General features: G+C 38.5%; 1 protein-coding gene across 4 annotated transcripts in view; it reads right to left on the minus strand.

Moving 5' to 3' along the window:
• Nucleotides 1–5,352: 5,352 nt before the first annotated feature.
• Nucleotides 5,353–22,092, minus strand: part of STXBP4 (syntaxin binding protein 4) — a 192,663-nt gene continuing 175,923 nt past the window's right edge. For 3 of the 4 annotated variants that reach the window (XM_057535726.1, XM_007177289.3, XM_007177290.3), the window contains one exon: nucleotides 5,428–13,421. In XM_057535726.1, the coding sequence (XP_057391709.1) occupies nucleotides 13,307–13,421 (115 nt within the window). In that variant the 3' untranslated portion in view covers nucleotides 5,428–13,306. Of the gene's footprint in view, nucleotides 13,422–22,092 lie in introns of all 4 variants that reach the window. The other variant, XM_057535727.1, reaches the window with a different exon arrangement.

Here is a 22,092-nt window from a genome sequence, read left to right on the forward strand (position 1 = left end):
CTTACTGTTACCCACAATGGATCAGATGGTGGTCTGTCTTGTGAGCTCACACAGCAAGGGGAGAGGCTGAGGTGTGCCTCCAGGAGAGCTGACTTTTGATCTCAGTAGGACAAGAATGCACCTCCACAAAGAATGACCAACAATGGTATTAGTCACTCAGGTAGCTAATACTGTGATTATTACTGTTTTTCTAATTTAGAAGGGGCAGTTCTGGATTTGGAGGGTGTATTAGTTTGCTAGGACTGCTGGAACAAAGTACTACAAACTGAGTGACTTAAACAACAGAAATGCATTGTCTCACATTCTGGAGTCTGAAGCCAAGAGATGGAGGTGTTGGCAGGGCCATGCTCCTTCTGGAGGCTCTAGGGAAGGCTCTGCTCCAGGCCTCTCTCCTAGCTACGGGTAGTTCCTTGGCTTGTGGTAACACCAGTCAGTCTTCACATGGTGTTCTCCCTGTGTGTGTCTGTATGTTTCAAATTTTCCCCTTTTTATAAGGACACTAGTGATATTGGTTAAGGCTCACCCTAATGACCTCATTTTAACTTCATTATCTTTGTAAAGAGCTTATCTCCAAATAAGGTCACACCCCAAGGTTGGTGGCATAGTGGTTAGCCTAGTTGCCTTTGGGAATTTGGGGAGGGGGTGTGATCCAACCCCTAACATGAGAGGAGTCACAGTTTCCGTGTAGATGGCGCCATGTATCTTATTCACATGTACTATAAACACCATGGTGGGATGGGGGTGAAAGGGACTGGCATCCAGCCTAGTCTCCGGTGGGGAGCCATCCCCACCAGCAAAGGAAATCCATGTGAGGAGGCTAAGTCACAGGTTAGTTCTTGTTGATGGATCAATGTCTTTGATGAATGTTACGAGATAACTTTTTAAAAAAATCATCTTTAGGGAAATAAGAATTTTTTTAAGGAGTTAGCAAGTTCCTCCTCAATAGGAGTATCCCAGCAACGCTCTGAATAGCTATTGGTCAGGAGTGCTTTAAAAGGCTCCTTTCATTTGAAAGATGGTTGGACAAGAGGGATTTACAAGTTCATATCGACTCTAAGATTTTGTGCTTCTTGCGAAGACATTATTCAGAGGCTCGGTTTTCAGGGCAGAGTCCTGTACCAGGCACTGTGTCCAAAGGCAGAATACTTCAGACCTGGCTCTAGGTGCAAAGAATTAATCTGGAAAACCTAATGACACATCAACTCTGCTGGAATCCATTGCTGTTTTTACTGCATAAATATTTTCAGTGGAGAGAAATTAGGTCCAGGATCTTTGAAAATGGCAAGATACAGATGGCAAACTCGGGGTGTCCTGCAGGATGGTTACTCAATGCTACTGCTCAGGAATATTTTAATTGACATCCACAATAGCAGTGAAGGTCTCAGTCTTTATGCTACCATCAAACTTGGCCCACCCTAGAGAATGAAAAAGGAAATATCACATCTGTGACAATCCTATTTCTCTAGTAAGAGAAAAATCCTGAATAAGCATTAAGGCAGTGAATCTGGCCACACAAGTGCTGTAGAGAGAAATTTTAAATGCAATTTTTTTTGTTGTTGCCACAATAATCAATTTAATTATTGAGGATACAGGTCAGGTCTCATTCATACCCACAGCCCAATCAGTCCTTTTTCCAGCCCTTATGTTATAGCATTAAAAACTTTTACCAGATTGTGTACAGAGTTCTAAAGCAAAACTCTCCTAGGAAATGAAGGGGAAATAAAAAATATCAACAGCTCACATATAATTTTTTCCATACATACCTAAAATTACAAACATTTATTTTTTCTTATAAAATACTCACTGTAGAGAATTTTTAAAATATAGAAAAGTATAATGAATAAAATAAATATCACTAATAATGTCATCTAATATTTTCTTCAAGTTCTATGGTACTTATATATAAAATACTGTTGTATCATACTGTAACCAGACTTCTGTTTTCTTTTATTTCCACTTAATGTTATATTGTGACATTTTCCCTGGGTCATTAAATATTATTAAATATTTTCCATCATGTTAGATATATTTTACTTATCAATAGATATTCTCCTGGTTTGAGGTCTACAGGTACTTATTTCTATTTTAAATAGTGCTTCAGAAAACCTTTTCAATACAATTTTTTTCTGGTCTAAAATTGTGGTCATTTGTGAGGATAAATTCATAGTAGTAGAACTATAGGGTCAAAAAGTTTGAATATTTTTAAGGTTCTTGATAGGTATTCCAAGACTGATTTCCAGAAAGTTTATAGTGATTTATAAATGCCCTAAAAATACTTGAGAATATTGATGTCATGTACCCTCCCCAACATAGAGTATTACTGTGTTTTAAACATTTTTTTTTTATCATATCTTAGGTAATTAATCAATAATTCTAGGGAAGCCTCATATCACAGATGGGGGAGGTTTGTTTCTAATTTCTTTGAAATTGGCAGGAAAGATGGCACTGTTGTAGATTACTGAGGGAGTTTGAATAGACTTAAAGATTGACTTCACAGAGTAAATAATACAGTTTCTGTCCTGGATAGTTTAGACATCCAACTCCTGTCAATGTAGGGGTACAAATCACTTGATCTCTTTCAAGTATTTTCTATTAGGATTTTTAGGAATAGCTTTTAAAGTAATTTTGATTGAATTAAATAATTTTAGAAAGGCCATTCTGTTTTCATTTGTTAAGACATTTCATCTTTAACTCAATTTTAAGGATGCTATGAGATGAGCCAGGACGAAGGAAATTTGATCCTTAGTACCACATTTCATCAGTTCTAAGACATATATTTTTCACATTTAAATGTCTTTGAAACTGGGCTGTGTAACAGTCATGGTCAGTGCTCTCGGATCCCTCTACAACTTTCATGAACATTAGCTCTGTGTGATTTTACTCCCAACATCCAGCACCTACATCTCTTTGTTGTAGGGCTGCATGAACCCACTTTGCCTACACAGAGCTAGAAGGACCTAGAAATTCATATCTCCCTCCCGGACCTCCCATGCTTAACCAATGACTGTTGGTGCAGGGGTATAAATACTCCAGCTCCCTGGCCTCTACTTGGACAACTGAAGGAGGACTTACACTGTCCCCAGAGCTCCCTTGTGGGACTGAGCTAAAGTGCCATCCCCCCCCTCCACACCTTCTGATAGATGGGCTTTGCTTGACATCACACTCTTGTGTGGGCTTTTCTCCCTTCCCTTTGTGTCAGTCCTATTTCTCTATTTTCCTACCATGTTTTTTTCTTTCCCCCCTAGTTCAAACAAATTCTCACCTCACGGGAACCGAACATATGACAAGGTGTGTCTTACAACCCATGATGTCTTCCACTTCCTGTTGGCCAGGAAGGCAGTTAGGTTCACCCTTATACAACCAAAACTGCAAAAGGCAACCATAATGATACAGTTGTCTTTGCCTGTGCATGCATGAACTTGGTTGTTTTTCTTGTGGTATGAATGGACTGTTACTTTACTTTTCAGTAAATAAAGCATTTAAGGACTATTTGAGGAAGGAATATGAATCCTGATTATTGTCTAAAAATCTTCTACTAAATCTTTTTGAAAAGATCAAAAAAAGTACCAGCATCAAAACTCAGAATAGATGTCAAGACTTGGGGAGAAATTCCTAGGGATAGTAGTGGAACAGTCCTTTAAGAAATGCTTCATTTTGATGGCAGAGAGGATATTATCGTGAAAAATGTGGATGAAAACTCTGATTTAAAAGAGAGGTTCAGGGCTTCCCTGGTGGCACAGTGGTTGAGAATCTGCCTGCCAATGCAGGTGACACGGGTTCGAGCCCTGGTCTGGGAGGATCCCACATGCCGCGGAGCAACTGGGTCCGTGAGCCACAATTACTGAGCCTGCGTGTCTGGAGCCTGTGCTCCGCAACAAGAGAGGCCGCGATAGTGAGAGGCCCGCGCACCGTGATGAAGAGTGGTCCCCGCTTGCCACAACTAGAGAAAGCCCTCGCACAGAAACGAAGACCCAACACAGCCATAAATAAATAAAAATAAATAAATGTAAAAGAGAGTTTCAGAAGAGTTCCACTCTGAATATACAGAAGTTTTAGGAATATCACAATTTATTTGTATTTCATTTTCCTTTACATATACACATGATAAAAACTATGTTCAGGGCTTCCCTGGTGGCGCAGTGGTTGAGAATCTGCCTGCCAATGCAGGGGACACGGGTTCGAGCCCTGGTCTGGGAAGATCCCACATGCCGCGGAGCAACTAGGCCCGTGAGCCACAATTACTGAGCCTGCGCGTCTGGAGGCTGTGCTCCGCAACAAGAGAGGCCGCGATAGTGAGAGGCCCGCGCATCGCGATGAAGAGTGGCCCCCGCTTGCCGCAACTGGAGAAAGCCCTCGCACAGAAACGAAGACCCAACACAGCCATAAATAAATAAATAAATAAATTTAAAATAAATGTGATTTGAATAAAATATAAAATCTGGTTAAAAAAAAAAAAAGGATTCCTTCTTACAAAAAAAAAAAAAAACTATGTTCAAATAGCTCTTAAGTTTACTTAAAAAGACATAAGACAAAAATCCAAAGTACTATGTCATATTTTAGATGCTTTTTAAAAATTTTTGGTGATAGAAAAAATAATGGTAAGTCTTATAATTGACAGAGTCTTAAACTTGGTGAAATACTAATCAGGAATATGCTACTCAGAGACAGAAGGAATATAATCAATGAACAATCTTAGCCACAGTGGGAAAACTGAGATAACTTCATAGACTTTTCACTTTGTATGAGGCATAGTAGGGGTTACATTTGTGAGTGAGGGGCCACCGTTTCGTCACATTCTTGAAATTCTGTAGACATTAGTCTATTAAATATTTCTTATTCCTCTAAAGTGTGTATGTGTGTACATACACACATATAAATGTATGTGTGTGTGCACACACATTACTCAGAGAAGTAATCCATGCATTTAATTTGGTGCCAGCTTTTTATTTTTTAGTGGTGATCACAGAACTATATATAACCCATGTGATCACTGCACAAAAATAAAAAGCTGGCATTAGACTAAATGCATGGATTACTTCCCTGAATGATAAAACTACTCAGCATATAGAAATAGGATCTCCCCACAAACATCTTTTCATATTCCATTTCAGAGAAATGCCTGACCTGAACTGTCTATATGCCAAGGTAACTTTATTATCCACCCAATTTGTTTTGTCTTCCTGTTTTCTCACCCCATATTTTGCTAATGAAAGATGTATTTCTCTATTGCGAAACAGCACACACAAGCAATTCCAATGGACTTATAGATGGGATAATTTCTGCACCTTCAAAGTACTGTGGCAATACATAACTGCCTTGTACCAAATCAACTCTTTAGCAACATGATTAATTCACCTGTAAGAACAGAAGTTTAACACTGTTGCCTTGAAACGCACATGTATTTTGGTTTTAGGCTTTACCTACCCTTCCATACCAAAATCATTCTGTTGTATTTTTCAAAATCTTGGGCAAATCAACAATATTTGTGTATGTGTTTTACAACCCTTCCACTGCAATCACACTGTGAGTTTTATGGTCAAACTTATGCAGCATACACTTCCTTCTTCTAGAAAAATCCATTACATCATTCCAACTTTAGTAGAACTAGCTGGTGTAGATGTGCTTAAACTCCCATCTCATTTTCTTTTTCATTCACTTTGTTTTTTTCTGCCAGAAGCAGGAAACAGCCAAAAGAATTTTTGAAAGCAATGAATCACTTTTAAAATGTATTCTGTAAGCATTTATTGAACATTACTGTGCCATGTTCTGTGAGAGGGATAAAGAATAAGGTATGGACTCTGACTTAAAGGGCTCAAAGTCTAGTAGGAGAGACACATGCCTCCCTTTCCCACCCAAATTAATTGCAAGTATAGTGTGACAGAGGCTTTATTAAAAGGTTTGCAGTGATAGGGAGATGGGGTAGGATTTTAGAGCATGTCTCCTCCCAGTTAACCTTCTCACCCTCCAGAATGTAGATAAAAATACCCCAATGCAACAATATATAAATAAGAAACAACAGACTATCTGAGCCAATCTTCTATCTTCCCATTTTCCTCCCAACTCCCCCTGATTTACTCACCTAGCTGTGATGTTGAGTGGGACAGCCACAGTGAGAGGGTCTAGTTGGCTTTAACCAGAGCTCTGATGCTTGTTACCACATGGAGACAGGAAGCACACAAGAGAGGGTAGGGCCAGATCTCAAGCCCTGACGACCCAGTAACCCAGTTCACTAGATAGAAATAAATTAGTAAATAAATGTAGTACCCCAGTGGGTGTCTGGACAAATAGGTCAGCAACTCCTCTTGGGATGGAAGTTCGTACTCCACCACCCCCGAGTGGGAAGAGGGGCTGGACAGAGGTATGAACAAGAGATAGCACCTAGAGTGCTGGTGCTGGCTGGGGGGAAGCAGCACGTGTCAGGATCTTCACAGAAGAGGTGTATCGAGGGGTGTCTTGGAAGGATGAGAAGGAATCTGCTGAGGGAATGAGGCAGGAGACATTCCCTAGACAGAACAGTCTATCTGAGTGACTGTTGGGGGTGAGAAATGCTGCTGGAGGAAGAGAGGAAAGGGTCAGAAAATGGCAGGTGCTAGGAAATGAAGAGCAGCAAGGGGGCAATAGAATCAGATGTGTGTTTCAGAAAGACAATTCTGACAGAAGTGTGGTGGGTAGGTTGATGGGGACAGGTGTGGTAGAGAGGGAGAAAGGTATATTGCCTCCATTGCCATTATGTAGGTAATAAATGAGAAAGACCTGAAAAACAAATAGGCAGTGTTTGCATGGATCAGAGAAAGAGGAATATATTAAGAAATGTTCTAGAAACAGTACATGTCTTTTTCTTTCTCCCAAGCTCACCACGCATGTCAGTCACTACCTGTGAATGCAGAGGCAGATAGGCCAGAAGTGTTACTCTTGAAAGGAGCTCCCTTCATGAGGAAGGAAACATCAGGGGTAGGGAATAAGTAATCTTGACCAATACTAATCTCAGTCAACTTGCAGTCTCCCTCCATTCTGGGGAGTCATTGCTAAACTCTGGGAGGCTTACTTAGTGCCAGGGCACTCTGGGTTTAGATGGTCTGTTGTCACTATCCAAGTTGGGTTTCACTGAGAGGCCATGTGGACTGAATGGAAAAAATCCTCATTTAGGTCCAGTGGGTCTTCCTGCTACTCCTGGGATCCTTTTGGGTTCATGGAAATCAATATGATCTTCCAGTTTGGACCACACTGGGCTAGAGGAAGCTCACTGAAGGTGTCCAAGGCTCTATCTGCCTATACACACCATGCAATCATTTCCATCCTAGGGTACAGTGAGGAATGGGTCTCCTCTGCTCTCAACACTAACTCATATAATTGGGTTTTGCTGATCCCAAGAAGATGGTCCAGGAAGTGGGGCCCAGCCCCTTTCTCTGAGTCCCACCAACATTTTTGTTCTTTTTCCTCTCCCGCAGCCAGGGGAATTATTTCCTAGACAGGGAGTAGGAAACCCTTGCTCTTCCACATCATATGTGCTCTCAGATCTTTGATCTAAATCATGAATCCTTTCCAATTCCCTAAGGAGCCAGACTTTTGAAACTTAAAAGAGCATGTGTTCCTCTGCTTTCTGATGCCACACACCTTTCTTGAGACACTGAACATTAAATGGATGAAGTTCAGCTATGGAATAAAAAAGGGGAATAAAGAAAATAAGTGTAAAAAGCTTTGGTTAATTTCAGTTGAATGTCCTTTGCATAAAATATAAATCACATAGGGGCTAGGATCACATATGTTTTGCACTGTATCTCTAGGACTTTGCAGTGTTTGGCATCTGGTAGCACTCAGTAAGTGTTTAAAGTGAATAAATGAATACAAGGGCATGAGAGTTAAAGTGGGAACTAAGTCTTAGCTATGGACAGCGCATTATACATTCAATCTGGCAAGTATGCACTGAACACCTACTATGTGACAGGCACTGTGTTAGATCCTCCTCCATGGTGCTAGATCCCTCCTACAATGGTGAATGAGACAGATAAATCCCTGCCATCAAGGAACGTACTCTCATTCTTACTCCCGTTATTAAGGAAGACAAAAAACAAATAGATCATTACAAATTGATAAATAATGTATAAGGAATAAACAGGGTAAAGTGACAGATAATATTTTAGTGATAGGGGAACAGGAATGAAGAAGGGTCATAGCTATTAATCTGATTGCACTTTCCCTCAGACCACCCCTGTGCCCTGAGAGTGAAATTCAAACTTAAAAAAAAAAAGAACAAAAGTAGTATTAGTTAAATGTTAAAAAGTCATATGAAGAAAGCAAATACAGAACTGCATTTAATATTTACATAACCATCATGCAGGCACAATGATATTACATGTGGATAGCTATAGTTAAAACATCTTGGGATTTTATTTCTAAAGTTAAGTTTCATGGGCGTATTCTATTTAAAGTTCTTTTCATCCTCAAAATTTATATGCAATAAAGTATGTAAGTTGTTTTAATGTTAGCTTAGTTCTTTTTATTCTGTATATTGCAAAATTCAAGTTTGTTGACTTTTGAAATAGTTGCATTTTACTTAGCAGAGAAAATAAAAATGTCCATTTCCCCCTAGAAAAAGGATAATACTTTCTAATTTTGCAAATACTTTATGAAAGTATCATTTGACTCTGTATTTTTACAGCTGCTTAGAATTTATTATTGGAGAGGCCCTTCATACAGTATGTTACTTTTCTTTCATTTCTAGTCAAAGGGTGTTGTTAATATTATTTTGGAATTATTCAAATTTAAGAGAGTGATAAAGGGCCTCTCTTCAGGGGTTCTTATTAACCAAACCCCTAATTTCTCACTCCTTTAAGGAAAAATACAAGGTTTTTGAGAAAAAAGGAAAGAAAGGAAAAAAGGGTTTTAGACTATGAGCTTCTTGATTTGGGAATCAGAACTACTTCAAGACCTTGCATCTTGTCTGGCATCCTGCAGGTGCTCAGGAAATGGTTGCTGAGCTGAACTGGTTTGGGAAGAGTCAGGGGAATACTATCCCCTCACAGAGATGGGGAAACCAAGGCTCAAAGTGCGTTTGTGTTGTGCTTTGCACTTTACCAAGGCCTCTCACCCAAGTTAGCTAATTTAAAAGTCAGTCCTCCACGGGGAGGGGGAAGGGTGAGCTGGGACGAAGTGAGAGAGTGGCATGGACATATATACATTACCAAATGTAAAATAGATAGGTAGTGGGAAGCAGCCGCCTAGCACAGGGAGATCAGCTCAGCGCTTTGTGACCACCTAGAGGGGTGGGATAGGGAGGATGGGAGGGAGATGCAAGAGGGAGGGGATAGGGGGACATATGTATACATATAGCTGATTCACTTTGTTATACAGCAGAAACTAACACACCATTGTAAAGCAATTTACACCAAAATTAAAATGAACATAACTTTGACGTAGTAATTTACTTTTATGAATGCATCCTCACTGTAGACATACTGGCATAAGAGTGCATAGATATATGAGGAAAAGGATTTAATGAATATGAGAATGTTCACTGTGGCATTGTTAGTAACAGAAGACAACTTAAATTAGTCTAAGTGCTCATCAATAGATTGTTGGCTACAGAAATTAGGTGTTATCTGGGTAGTGATATTTTATAGAGACATTTGAGGTATAACATTAATCTATGTATCATCACCATGAAAAAAATGACCATAATATATTAAGTCAAAAGAAAGATACTTAACAGTATGATTTCGAGTAAAAATTCTCATGAAAGTATTAGTGATAGCTACCTTGGGAAAGTGAGATAGGCTATCTTTTAACTTTATTCAATTCCATACTACTTGATTTTTTTTTTAATGGAAATAGGTTATTTTTAAAATTAAAAAATTAAAGAGAAGCTATTCAATTCTGACTACCTGAGAAGCTTTTAACTTCTTAGCCAACAGTAAGTAGACCCCAGGAAATGGTCGGCTTTTGCCCTACTTCACCATAGTGCCTAGTACTGTGCTTGGCTCATTGTTGGTGCTCGGTCAATATTCTGAGATTAAATACGTAAGGAAGGCTAAGCCAGGTCACTCTTTAGTAAAGTGAGATGGAAGCATGTAAGAACATTGAGATTTTTAAATCCTACAATCTGAGTCAGTGGGTCAAGAGAGAAGAGTTTACAATGACCACAACAATAGAGTTGACTTAAAGAAAGATGGGCTATATAAATGTCAACTCACTCTGAAATAATTGGGGGATTCTCCTTGCATTGAATAAGGATTCTTAATGACTCCCCACCATATGTTTCTTTGAGCATATCTTGGGGCATTTATCTATGGGTTCAGAAGTCACAGAAGCATAAAGAGGAAGAAATTTCAGACAGTGCTCAAATGGTCCAGCCAGTTCAGACCCTGAACCTCCTCAGCAACAGTCTTGCAGTAAGGAGTTCAGACTGACAGCACACTTCCTGGGACATGGTTTCCACTTACTCCTCGGGAATTCTTTCCTGATGTGTTCTGACTACCAGAAAGTTCCTTAGCACACCGAACTTGAATCTGCCTCTTTGTAAAACTGACCCACGGACCCCAGCTCTGCCGCCAGTGTCACACACAATGGCTCTAACTGGCTCTGCAGTAGTTTAAGAGAATGGGCCCCGCAAGACTTGCCTTGAGCCCCAGTTTCCACACGTAGGTGCTGAATCACCCTGAGGCAAAGATCAGCAACTCTCTCTAATCCTAAACTTGTTTACAAAATGAGGATGATCATAGTTTCTACCTCATGGGGTTGTTTTAAGAAGATAATGAAATAATATATGCAAATTATCCGTCATGAATGTATGGCACAAAATGCCCAATAAATAATTTCATTATGATTTTTGTAGGCCTTTTCCATTAGGTGTTCGATTAGGAAGCAGGAAGGAAAGTGGCACCAAATGGTAAAGTTAACCTATGAGGCGTCCGCCAGTGAACTGCTTCCTGAGGATCTTGATGCCAAGTGACTTGAGCATCTTCTGTGTTTTCCTCACTAGAAACAAATTAGTAAAACACTCCCAGGAAGGGGAGGGACACTTCATACCATTAATTTGGCAATGACAAATAGTCTGTACTTTCACAATTATAGATACTAATTTATAAAAGTAACTTGGGGTGTTTGAGAATCTCACTCACCTCTGGGGGACACAAGGAAAGAGCTCCTTCAGGGCCTTCTCTCAAAACTTGTCTCCCTGCAGCTTCCTAATATTCAAAGAGCTGTCAGAGGAAACACAAGTTTCTCCAGCCATTCTGAAACTTTTCTCAGGGCTAATGACTACCTATCAGCCTGGATTTGACTTATGTTATCATTCAAGACGTAAATTATAAATCCTACATATATTCAGGAATGTGTGCATAAGCATAATGTACACATATATTTACAACATAGATCTATATAATATACCATATGAAATGCAGTAGACTAGGAGACTCAGGATCTAGGTCTAAGTTTGACCTCACTGTGTGAACTCTTAGGATCTCAGTTTACTCATCCATATAAATGGTTACAATTGATGATTCTGACACTGTATTCTAAGGAGTTTTAGGTTTGCATAGCAGTGCTGGGGGCTGTTTTAATTGGGCTTCAGGCCTTCATCTTGTTTCAAGCAGGACAGCAATATTTAAAAAAGAATCTGTTACAAATATTGAGATTCTGTTTAAGAATTCATTTGAAAAATGAGTCTTTTTCACCAAAAGACATTTGAAAGTCACTGAGTCAAGTGATCCTCAAGGCTCCGAGTTCCTTTTTCTTACTTGTATTTCAGAGGTGGGGAGGGAGGGAGAGAGAGAAAGAGAGAAGGGAGTGAGGAGGAGAGGAAGAGGAGGAGGAAGAGGGAAAGGAGGAGGAGGAGTGGGGGTGGTGGGGAGAAGAGGAGGCCATAGAGACACAGTAACTTCTCTGTGTTATCATGGATGGTTTGGGAACAGTATTCTGATTAATTAATGATTCTTGCTCACTTTATTCCTCAGTACAGTACATCACCCAACTATATAATAACACTGCGTAAGGATAAGTCCCTTTTTATTATTCAGTTGGTACTTAGTGCCCAGAGCACTGAAAATGACTTCCTCCTCTCTGCCCACCCCCTGCCCCAACTTCCCAGCCCCAGGTTTAAATCATTAAACGGAGAGAAAATCTTTAGCACTCCAAGTCAATGGCTCATTCCTTCCAAAAACTGTCTAGTAGCGTCCTTACAATAAGATGAAATAAGATCAGAAGCACAATCGGTCTGGAGGCTGATATCAGCAATAATGAGGTCAGTCTGGAACACACAGCAGAGGAGTTCAAGGATGTCTCTTTTGATACATAGATTCCGGATGCCCCTCTATTCATCAGCTCCCCTCAACACTCCCTCTGGCAAGGACAACCCAGCAGGGCAAATCCCACAAGGGAGTCAGTCCCTTTACTTTAGAAAAATGTGAGCTGCTGAAAGAAGCCCATTGAATCAACATCACAAAGCCATGCCCCTGCTTGGTAAGTGTTTGGGCGAAGGGTTTATAGGAGAACTATGAGGTTGGGTGGGGGCCATGTTTGAATGAAGAAGTGCCCCCTGAGTCTCTGTGGCCCCAGGGGTACACAGCTGTGGAGCTCAGCTGCATCAACAGAGACATGGGACCCTGTGTGTCGGGCTGCAACCTGCCTCTGCAGGGGCAGCAGGGTGTGGGGCAAAGGGGCCTGGACATGGAATCTGAAGGTGAGGGTGTGAGCCTCAGCTCCAGGACAAGGTGCTTCATTTCTCTGAACTGCTCTTTTCCTAACTGAAAAATACCCAGTGGAGTTGCCTCACAGGCGTGTTGTATGGTTTACATAAAACAGGGTCTGAAAAGCATTTTGTAAATTAGAAAGCATCATAAAGATGTAAGCTATATCCAGTGGCCTGTGGAAAAGCTTGCTTAAATCACTTTCCTAAGGTACGCATATAAAAGGTTAGTGAATTACCAAATAAATGAAGTGTTTCACTATGCTCACATAATTTTTCAATGTCTTAATTATAAAAACCACTGTGTCTGATATTCTATAAAGAACTAAATATAAAATTACATAATTACATATGAAAAATTATATATATTATAAAATCCAATTACATATGATTTCAAAAACAGGACTAGATTATTCCTAAAGAACTACTGTAGTGGCAATTAATTTTGTAAATGTATACAGTTATATCAAAAAGTTTTACAAGAATAGCTTAAATCCAGTCTCCATTTCACAACTTCACTAAGTAGTATGTGTTTTACTCCTATTTTAGATGTCGCGTCTCAGAGTCCTTCACGTCGACAGAGATGCCAGAAGACCATGGACCGCAGCTTCCCACAGAGAACCATCAATTCTTCTGGTCAGAAAGTTCTCTGGAGCAATCCTCTTCATTCTCCTCTGAGCAGGACAGGGTCAGTGCGCTCATGACGGGATGCATCCAGGATGTAGTCTGTGTTACGTGACTTGTGAAGAAAAAGGGATACAATTACAATCTGAAAGACTGTCCTTCTACCCACCATGCAAGCAGTGATCCCAGTGACACTGTTTCCACCCTACTGCAGTCTCCTGAATTAGGACGCAGTTGGAACTAGATCCAATAGTTTTAAAAAGTCTTAGATATGTTTTTAGGTTCAACAAAACCCATTTTTTTCTTTATTCTTTGGTAAAAAACAAAAACAAAAACAAAAGAATGCAGGAGAATGTGTCATCTTTGACTCCTCGCTCTTCTTTATCCATCAGCAAGTCCTGTGATCGTCTTTCTGTAACATCTCTGGAATCTTTTCCTTTCTCCTGTTCCAATGCTATGGCCTGGGTCACTGAAACAGCTTGTCTCTCTGCCTCTGTTCTAGTTTTTTAATTCATCCTCCACTCCAGCCAAGAGATCTTCCTGAACGACAGATCATACACTGCTGCTCACCTGCTAAAAATTCAGTGTCAACTAATACCTTCTGGATCAAATACATATTCCATAGTATGAAATACCTTGTTTTTTACCTGCCTCGACAATACTTTCTTCTCTGCTACAATCTTCCCCCTTCCCGTCTTGTTTATTCAGCTAACTCAAACTAATTTAAAGAACCAAATCTCCCTCTAGATTGCTCCAATCTGTGCCCATGGCTTTATCTCTTATAGCATATTACAAATGCCTGTTTATTTTTAGGCCTTTGTACTGCATACAAAGCTCCTTTAGGGCAGGAGCTATGTTTCTTATCTCTGAGTCTATGGTACCTAACATATTCTCAGAACAAGTCACTAGGCGTTCCGGGGAAGAACACAAGCAGAGGTAAGGAAGGACGTACAAACATATGGGGCATGTTCAGGAAGTGGTGAAACGTCACTACGTGTGCCCCTACCTGATGCACGGTGTTTTTTAGACCTAGTATCCGACTCCCAGCCTTCAGTTGGATGACTCGCCTAAATCCACCATTATCTGCCCAGCTCCTGAGTCCTGGACAGACAGCTTCTGGAATAGGATGACTTATTCCTTCTCCTTGGATCCTTGTTCTAGCCCTGGCTTACAGCACTGCCCTATCCATCCTAGATCAGTTTCCCCTGCCCCCATCCTACCCAAACTCAACCTCAGAGAAGAATCATGTCTTAGATCAAGTCCATCTGAGGGCTGGCACTTATGAGGATCAAATAAGATTGTGGATCTCAAAGTATCTCCTACTTCCTAAAATATTACAGAATAACATTTCCGAAGTGTGTTATAAGGGTTTTTAATACATATTATGTGAAGAAGAGAATTCTATGGTTAAATAACTTTGAGACAAACTAGTTTAAACATAGTTAAGTAGGTTTTTTTACTGTAGGATTTCCCAGAGCCCTAAATATACTAATGTGTTTTACGACTCTCCAAGAGTTTATAATATTACTCAAACTAACATGCCCTATCAGCACACATGGGACGAGTGTGCCTTTGAGCACAATTTGGGATCTATCACAAAGAGGCACTTACTTTAGTGCCTGTTGATGACAATAACTGAAATGTTGGACTTAGTACCAATGGTCAGTTTCACTGTTATTACTGGATTTGGTTTGTTTTCAGTCTTATATTCTAAATTCTATCCATATCCCCCAAAACAAATTGTTCAACTCCTCTGTTTAAATATTGAAAATGCAGCTTTCCATGGAAGAAGATCACTTATAGTTTCATGATAGGGTAAATGCACTTAAGTTGTTTAAGAGTCGAGGTGGAGGTGGCAAGGCCCAGATACCTTCAGAGTTTCAAAACCTCAGAGTGTGGTTAAGTGATACAAAGAATCGTTATTCTCTTGACAGTAATCCATATTACTATTACCTCTTTAAAATGGTTTAGTGCGATTTCTTATTATGTAGGCTAAACTTACAAAGCATTTGATTCTGCACAGGTTAACTTCATTTCAAGCCTTTTGTAAAGCTGGAAAGCTGCCTAAATTGAAAGAAGTTTTAAAGAATTACCAGTGAGTGTAACACAGAGGGCTAGAATACCACTGCAAGGGGAAATGAGGACACATTGTCCCGTACAATGTACCTGTTTAAAACTGAAAGGAAAAAGCTTGATGGGATATCTTAGTATATTTACTTTACTGTTTAGCAGCACATTTATAATATGATATTATAGTCCAAAGAAGAGACTTTAATTTAACTTATTATAAATCCTTCCTCCCCTACAATGCTCCTTAACTGGGGAGGCTGGAAAGGAAGAAAAACAGGCACAATTAATTACCTGAGGGGTAAGGTCAGGTACATGCTTTCTCATGTGACTTAAAAAAAAATTCTCATGTTTGTTTGAAATATTATAACTGCCCATATATGGACATTCCACTGAATTGATAATATAAAATAAGGAAAAGTAAAATGTTTAAGAAGAAAATGTAGTTATAGACTCTGAACAATGAATATTAGAAAGTTCTGCCAGAAAGTCATCCTTGACAGTAACCTTCATTAGGCACTTTTTAATCAACAAATCAACACCTGATCTTTCTCCAAATACAAAATAATACCATAAAATATTAATTGATTAATCTTATGTTCATAATACACTTCTCTGTACACAATTGAAAAACACACACCTTAGCACCAAACATGCAAATACAATAGCCAATCACTAGAAAAAATAAAACTGAAGCAACAGAGGGTTAGTTTCTATGCTTCAAGTACACATTTCACACCTGGCTCTTTTGTAAAAACATCCAGAATCAATGCTTCTAGAACACAGGTAATGCATGTAAAGTGCCTGGTGAAGAGTAGATATTCAATAATGATCATGGCTGTTTTTTTGTTTTTTGTTAATAATTAGGGCTTTCTGAATATTGTAAGAAAAACTTGGAATTCTTCCTGTGATGCTGGAATGGGGCCATTTGTGTGTATACCATTCAATTTTATGTCCTGGTGAGCATGGTGACTAAAGAGCTTTGATATAATCGGTATGATGAGATAATCCCAGATTTACTGGCTTGGAGAACATTCTACGATTAGAAATATTTCCTCTCTGATTTGTGTGCTTGGTAATTCAACTGAGAAGAGAGAGAATAAATCAATCCTGTTGACTCTGTTTAATTAATAAAGACCCCATGGTTCACAAAGTGAGATGCTGCTACTTAGTATGAAAAATTTAGAGGTCTGGAAAATAAATGAGGCTGACTGTGAAACATGAAAATCTTCCATTTGAACATACAGTCTCTCTGGGAAATGTTCCTGCAGAGAGTGTATCTGACCTGATTTGGGGAGCAATCAACAGCAGTTCAGATATATTTGAAAATCTAAAAAGCCTAATACTACTTGCCTCTGAATGACTGCCAAATCTGTTGTTGGAAAACAGTAATATTTGAGCTGGGAAGATGACAGTGTTATGTGGTTTCTTTTATAATATTAGTAATTTGAAAGACATATTTTAGAGCTTATAAAAAAAGAAAAACCCTAAGAGAACATGCTTTATTTTATTTCCAAAGAAATGTAAGTGAATTATTTAAATTCCATTATAATTACCTTCCTTATGTTTCTTACCTCCTAGCATGCAAAATGCTTTCTTTCTAAATAAAAATTTAGGACAGCCAGTTAAGAGAAAAGTGGTTTAAAGACAAAAAGAACACTAGTTTTGTAGAAATTCATTCTTATAATAGTCTGTGATGAAGAAAGAGGTTCTTTTGTTAATCTTCCATTGTAAATGATACTATTTATATGTTATTGTGAATTTGGCAAGATTGCATGTATTATCTATTTAAGATAAAGCTGCAGAATAATAAGCCAAAGTAATTAACTTACAATGTCCTTTTTTTACGGGGGGGGGGGTAATCTTATGTATATAATATTCATAGGAACCAGAAAATAAAGACAAATAAATATGTTAATCCAAAATGTTTCTGGCATCAGTACTTGGAATCACTGAAAAATTTTACAACTGGCCATAAACTTCAAGTAATAATGAAAATAAAAGATTTAATAAAAAATATTCCCAATTGGAAACAAATCAGAAGGCAAGAACAGAAAGTGAACCATGTCAATAAAATTATAAAAAAGTCACCAAACCTTGGTGAGGCAGCATGTAATCTTGTCAGACACTGGTTATGAGAATGATTACAGATTAGTAATAGAAAATATCCATTCCAAAACATGTTTAAGAGAAAATTGCAAGCAGTTTATTTCCACTGATATATAAAGAGTTCCCTCTTACATAACTTTGGAAATATACTCCTAAAATCAAAATGAGTATTTCTCATTAATGAACTCTGTAAATATCACAGAATACTTTGAGAATTTTGTAATTAGGCATTTGGAAATCCATTGAGGCTCTGATCAAACATTAGCAGGATCCCATTCAAATCTTTACAGTCTTGAAGACAAATTTTATTTCTATTGTATATTTATGGCATTCTCTATAAAAAATATATCAGATATATTTTGCAATTAAATAATCCAATTAATTAAAAAATCTTTAGGCCTAGATATTACATTATGTTACAAGAATCTAAAGCTACAGTAATATATTACTTATGCATAATATTGGAAAAAAATTACATCACTAGACTTGTAAAAAATGAACACTGAAAAGTCCTGAAAAAATATGAATTATATTTTTTGAAGTAATATACACAGGCTTAGATTGCTGTCAATTATTGTGCAGAGGCAAAAACGTACCAAGTCCAAAGGTGATACATTTTTCAAAAAAAGAAAATGTTTCTATGGTCTCAGACTATAGCTTTGGGTAACTTTTAAAAATTGATGTTATTTTGGATTCTGATGATAGAATAAAAAATTTCAGAAGACCTCTAAGAACATGACCTACTGACACTGGTACCTAGACACTGGACTATTAGATACTAATAAACAATTTTATAAAATTCTGTAGTTGGTGTATTTGCACATTCTCATATACCCCCTTTGGCAGTGTCCACCAACATTTATGTTCTCCATTCCACACTGTAGAGTTGTTACCAGGAGGCCGCTCCCAGGCAGAAACTACATTTCTCAGCTCCCCCTACATCCTTATGTGAGCATGTAACTAATTCCCACCAGTGGAAGGGGAGAGAGTTTATGTTTACGTCTTGTGGACCAGGGGTTTTCAAGAACAGCGCTGGAATGCCTTCTCTGTTCTCACTCCTCATCCATAACTGAAAGCAGAGAACTCAGAGGCCCTAGGGGATGGCAGAGCCATGAACTGGAAGGAGTTGGGGTCTCAAAATCACTACCCAAAGAAAAGAAAAGCCACCCACCGACCAGGGATTCCCGCACTGACTGGTGTGTGAGTGCTAAGCCACTGAAAAGCAGGGTTTGTAACAGCAGCTAGTGTTACTCTAAATGACTTCAAGAGAGTATTTCAAGATGAAGCCATGACTATTACTTTCTCATTAAATATATGTACAACTTTTTACAAACCAAAGAGTTTGTCTTTCTAAAATACAAAAAGCAGGCAATAAATACATATTTTCAGGCTACTTGAAATATGTTAGTAATCAAAAGACTCTGTCAGAATATAGATTAATGGAAACTAAATTTAATTAGAAGCAAGTTTGCAAGACCATTGCCAAAGTTTCCATATTAAATTCCCACTTATGAGTAGAAGTGCATGAAATATAGAAGATATTTTAAATTTTAATGTTCTTATTAAAATGGTAAGAATTGTAATACAAGTTATAAGGCTTTCATTCAATTTATCCAATAAAATATGCTTAACAAACATCTAACTAAATGTATTTTTTTAATTGCCAAATTTGAAATCTTAAAAAAAACCTAAAATTATTTGAAACATACAACTTCAACTTATTTTATACTTATCCTAATATTATTTTTCTATCAAAGTTAAGCTGATTACACTAAAAATATAAAGCTATAAATATACATATGATATTAGAAAACTGAGCATCACAAAACTGGGGACTTGGAGGGGTTCCACATCAGACCATCTTTAAACTCTTGAGGTGTTTTGTCAGTATTATTGACTCCATAATGCTAAGTGCAAAAGCCACTTGAGAGTGAGTGCTATAACACAGAAACCTTCAATTACAGTAAAAAAAATTATGGGATATATGCCATCAACCTTTACAGTTCTCTCATGAACTTTACATACTGATTGTTTCTAATGGTGCCACCTTGAACTTGTGAATACATGGGCTTAACTGTTTTTTAGAACCTTATTTAATACTTATATTTTGTAAATATTATATATCCTAATTTACATATTTATATTATGTTTATATTTTATATATTTATATTATATATATTTATATTTTAAAGGAGAGACAGTTCTATTTACTATCCTCATTTTATATATGAGGAAGCTAATACTGAGAGAGGTGAAATAACTTACTCCAGGTCATAAAACTAGTAAATGTTAGAGCCAGGATCTGGATCCAAATCTGACTTCTGAGAATTTTACCATTATGTTATATTCCTCTCTGAGGCTCTATTATATGGGTTGGTCTCAACAACAATATATATGGAGGCTTTGGGATAGATTAAATGAGACCACCTGAAAAGAGGTCTTTAGCTTTACAAGAAGAAATAATTAAAGATGTATTGACTGATTAATTCAATGATCATAAATTCTATCTCTAAAGCATTTTTAAATAATTTATCATAAAATTCATAAAAACTTTATTCAGTTTGAATAAAAATTATTTGTGTGACACCTGCTTCTCCAGCAGTCTTAAACTTTTCACATCATGTGGCAATTGAAGAAATTGAGGCTAAGAGAGTCCCAGTGCCCTGTCCAAGGTCACACAATAGCAGAGCTCAGGCTTAGATGCAGACCATGGTCACTATCTTTTTGTATCATCTTCACGGACCTGGTCTGAAATTCCGTATTGCCCAGGCACTAATTGGGTTACTTGTATGTCTCTGGGAAAGTTACTTAAACTCTGAGTCTGTTTCCCAATCTAGAAAACATGTAAGACCTTCCACGATAGTGTTAAGAGAGAAAACATACAAATCCCCTAGTTTTATGCCTGACACATTCTAGGTCCATCATAAGCATCACCCTCTCTCCTCCACTTCTAACTTCCTGTATTAGTTTTCTCTTGGTGCAGTAACAAATGACCACGAATGTAGTGGCTTAAAACAATGCTAATTTGCTGGCTAACTCTTCTGTAGCTCAGAAGTCCAAAACAGTTCTCATTGGGCTCAAATCAAGATGTTGGCAAGGCTAAATTTCATTCTGGAGGCTCTAGGGGAGAATCCGTTTCCTTGCTTTTCCAGCTTTTAAAGGCCACCCACATTCCATGGTTTGTCGCCTCCATCTTCCAAGTCAGCAACACAACATATCTCTGACCCTGCTTCCATTGTCATATCTCTTTCTCTGACTCTCTCCTTCTGGCTCCCTCTTCTACTGCTGAGGACTCATGTGATTAGACTGGACCCACATGGATAATCCAGGATAATCTCCCTATTTTAAGGTCAGCTGATTAGCAACCTTAATTCCACCTGCAACCTTAATGCCCCTTTACCATGGAACCTAACATATTCAAAGATTTTGGGGATTAGCTCATGGATATCATCAGGGAGCCATTATTCTACTTACCACACTCCCTTGCCCCTCAGCTACTTCTCGCACTAAAGCCTAGAGCTTGAGGGAAGGGGCACTGGTTTGTATTAATTCTTGCAATTTGCCTGAAACTTGGCAAATGTACAGGAAGAAAGATTATATGCTAAATACATTGTACTGGAGATAACTGACTGAAGAAAAAGGTGCTAGAGATCTATGGAAAGTAATTTAAGGAAGAAGCAACTGTTATGGAATGAATTGTGTCCCCACCCCCCAATTCTATGTTGCAGTCCTAAACCCTAATGTGGCTGTGTTTGGAGGATGGGGCCTTTGTGGAGGTAATGAGGGTTAGATGAGATCATGGGGGTGAGGACCTGGTCCAATGGGACTGGTGTCCTTGTAAGAAGAGGAAGACACATCAGACCTTTCTCTCCATGCACACAGAGAAGAGGCCATGTGAGGAGGTAGTTGTCTACATCCCAGGAAGAGGGGCCTCACAAGAAACCTATCCTGATGGCATCTTGATCTTGGCCTTCTGTCCTCCAGAATTGTGAGAAAAATAAATTTCTCACCCAGTTTAAGCCACCCAGTCTGTGGTATTTTGTTATGGAAGCCCTAGCAGACTAATACAACAACCAAATTTGGATGGGAAAGTGAAAAAAAAGTTAGTATTTGTTGAGAAATTTAAATAAAGGGTCTTGGAGGCAGAGAAGATCCCATATCTGGCTAAATAAAAGTATAACCCTAGAAAGGTGATGAATTTCCAAAGTACTTTACACAATCCCAAAGGATTTTCTTATATTATCCAAAAAAAAATGCTAAAAAAACATGCTTCCTGCCTCAGTTATACCTGTTATTGGTTAAATGGGGGAAAAAGAGTTTGATGTTGGCTGTCTAGATCGGGATATTTTATTCATTTCAGTGGGCTTTGCCATTCTGAGTAACCTCGGTCAGCTGGCTGGCCTTCTGTTTAGATGACAGTTGCTCATACAGAGTTTCATATGCCTACACCCCTTTGTAGATATTTATAGAAAATCCAGAGCAGGCTGTCTCAGGCTCCTGAGCACTGCAGCCTCTTTGCTCCTGTCACAGGACTTTTGACTGGCTGGGGAGAGGCATAAGTGTAGGTTATGGTTGCTGGTTTCTATTTGCAGCTGTGCAAATGCTGTCAT

Source organism: Balaenoptera acutorostrata, chromosome 20 (assembly GCF_949987535.1).
Source record: "Balaenoptera acutorostrata chromosome 20, mBalAcu1.1, whole genome shotgun sequence".
Classification (NCBI taxonomy): domain Eukaryota; kingdom Metazoa; phylum Chordata; class Mammalia; order Artiodactyla; family Balaenopteridae; genus Balaenoptera; species Balaenoptera acutorostrata.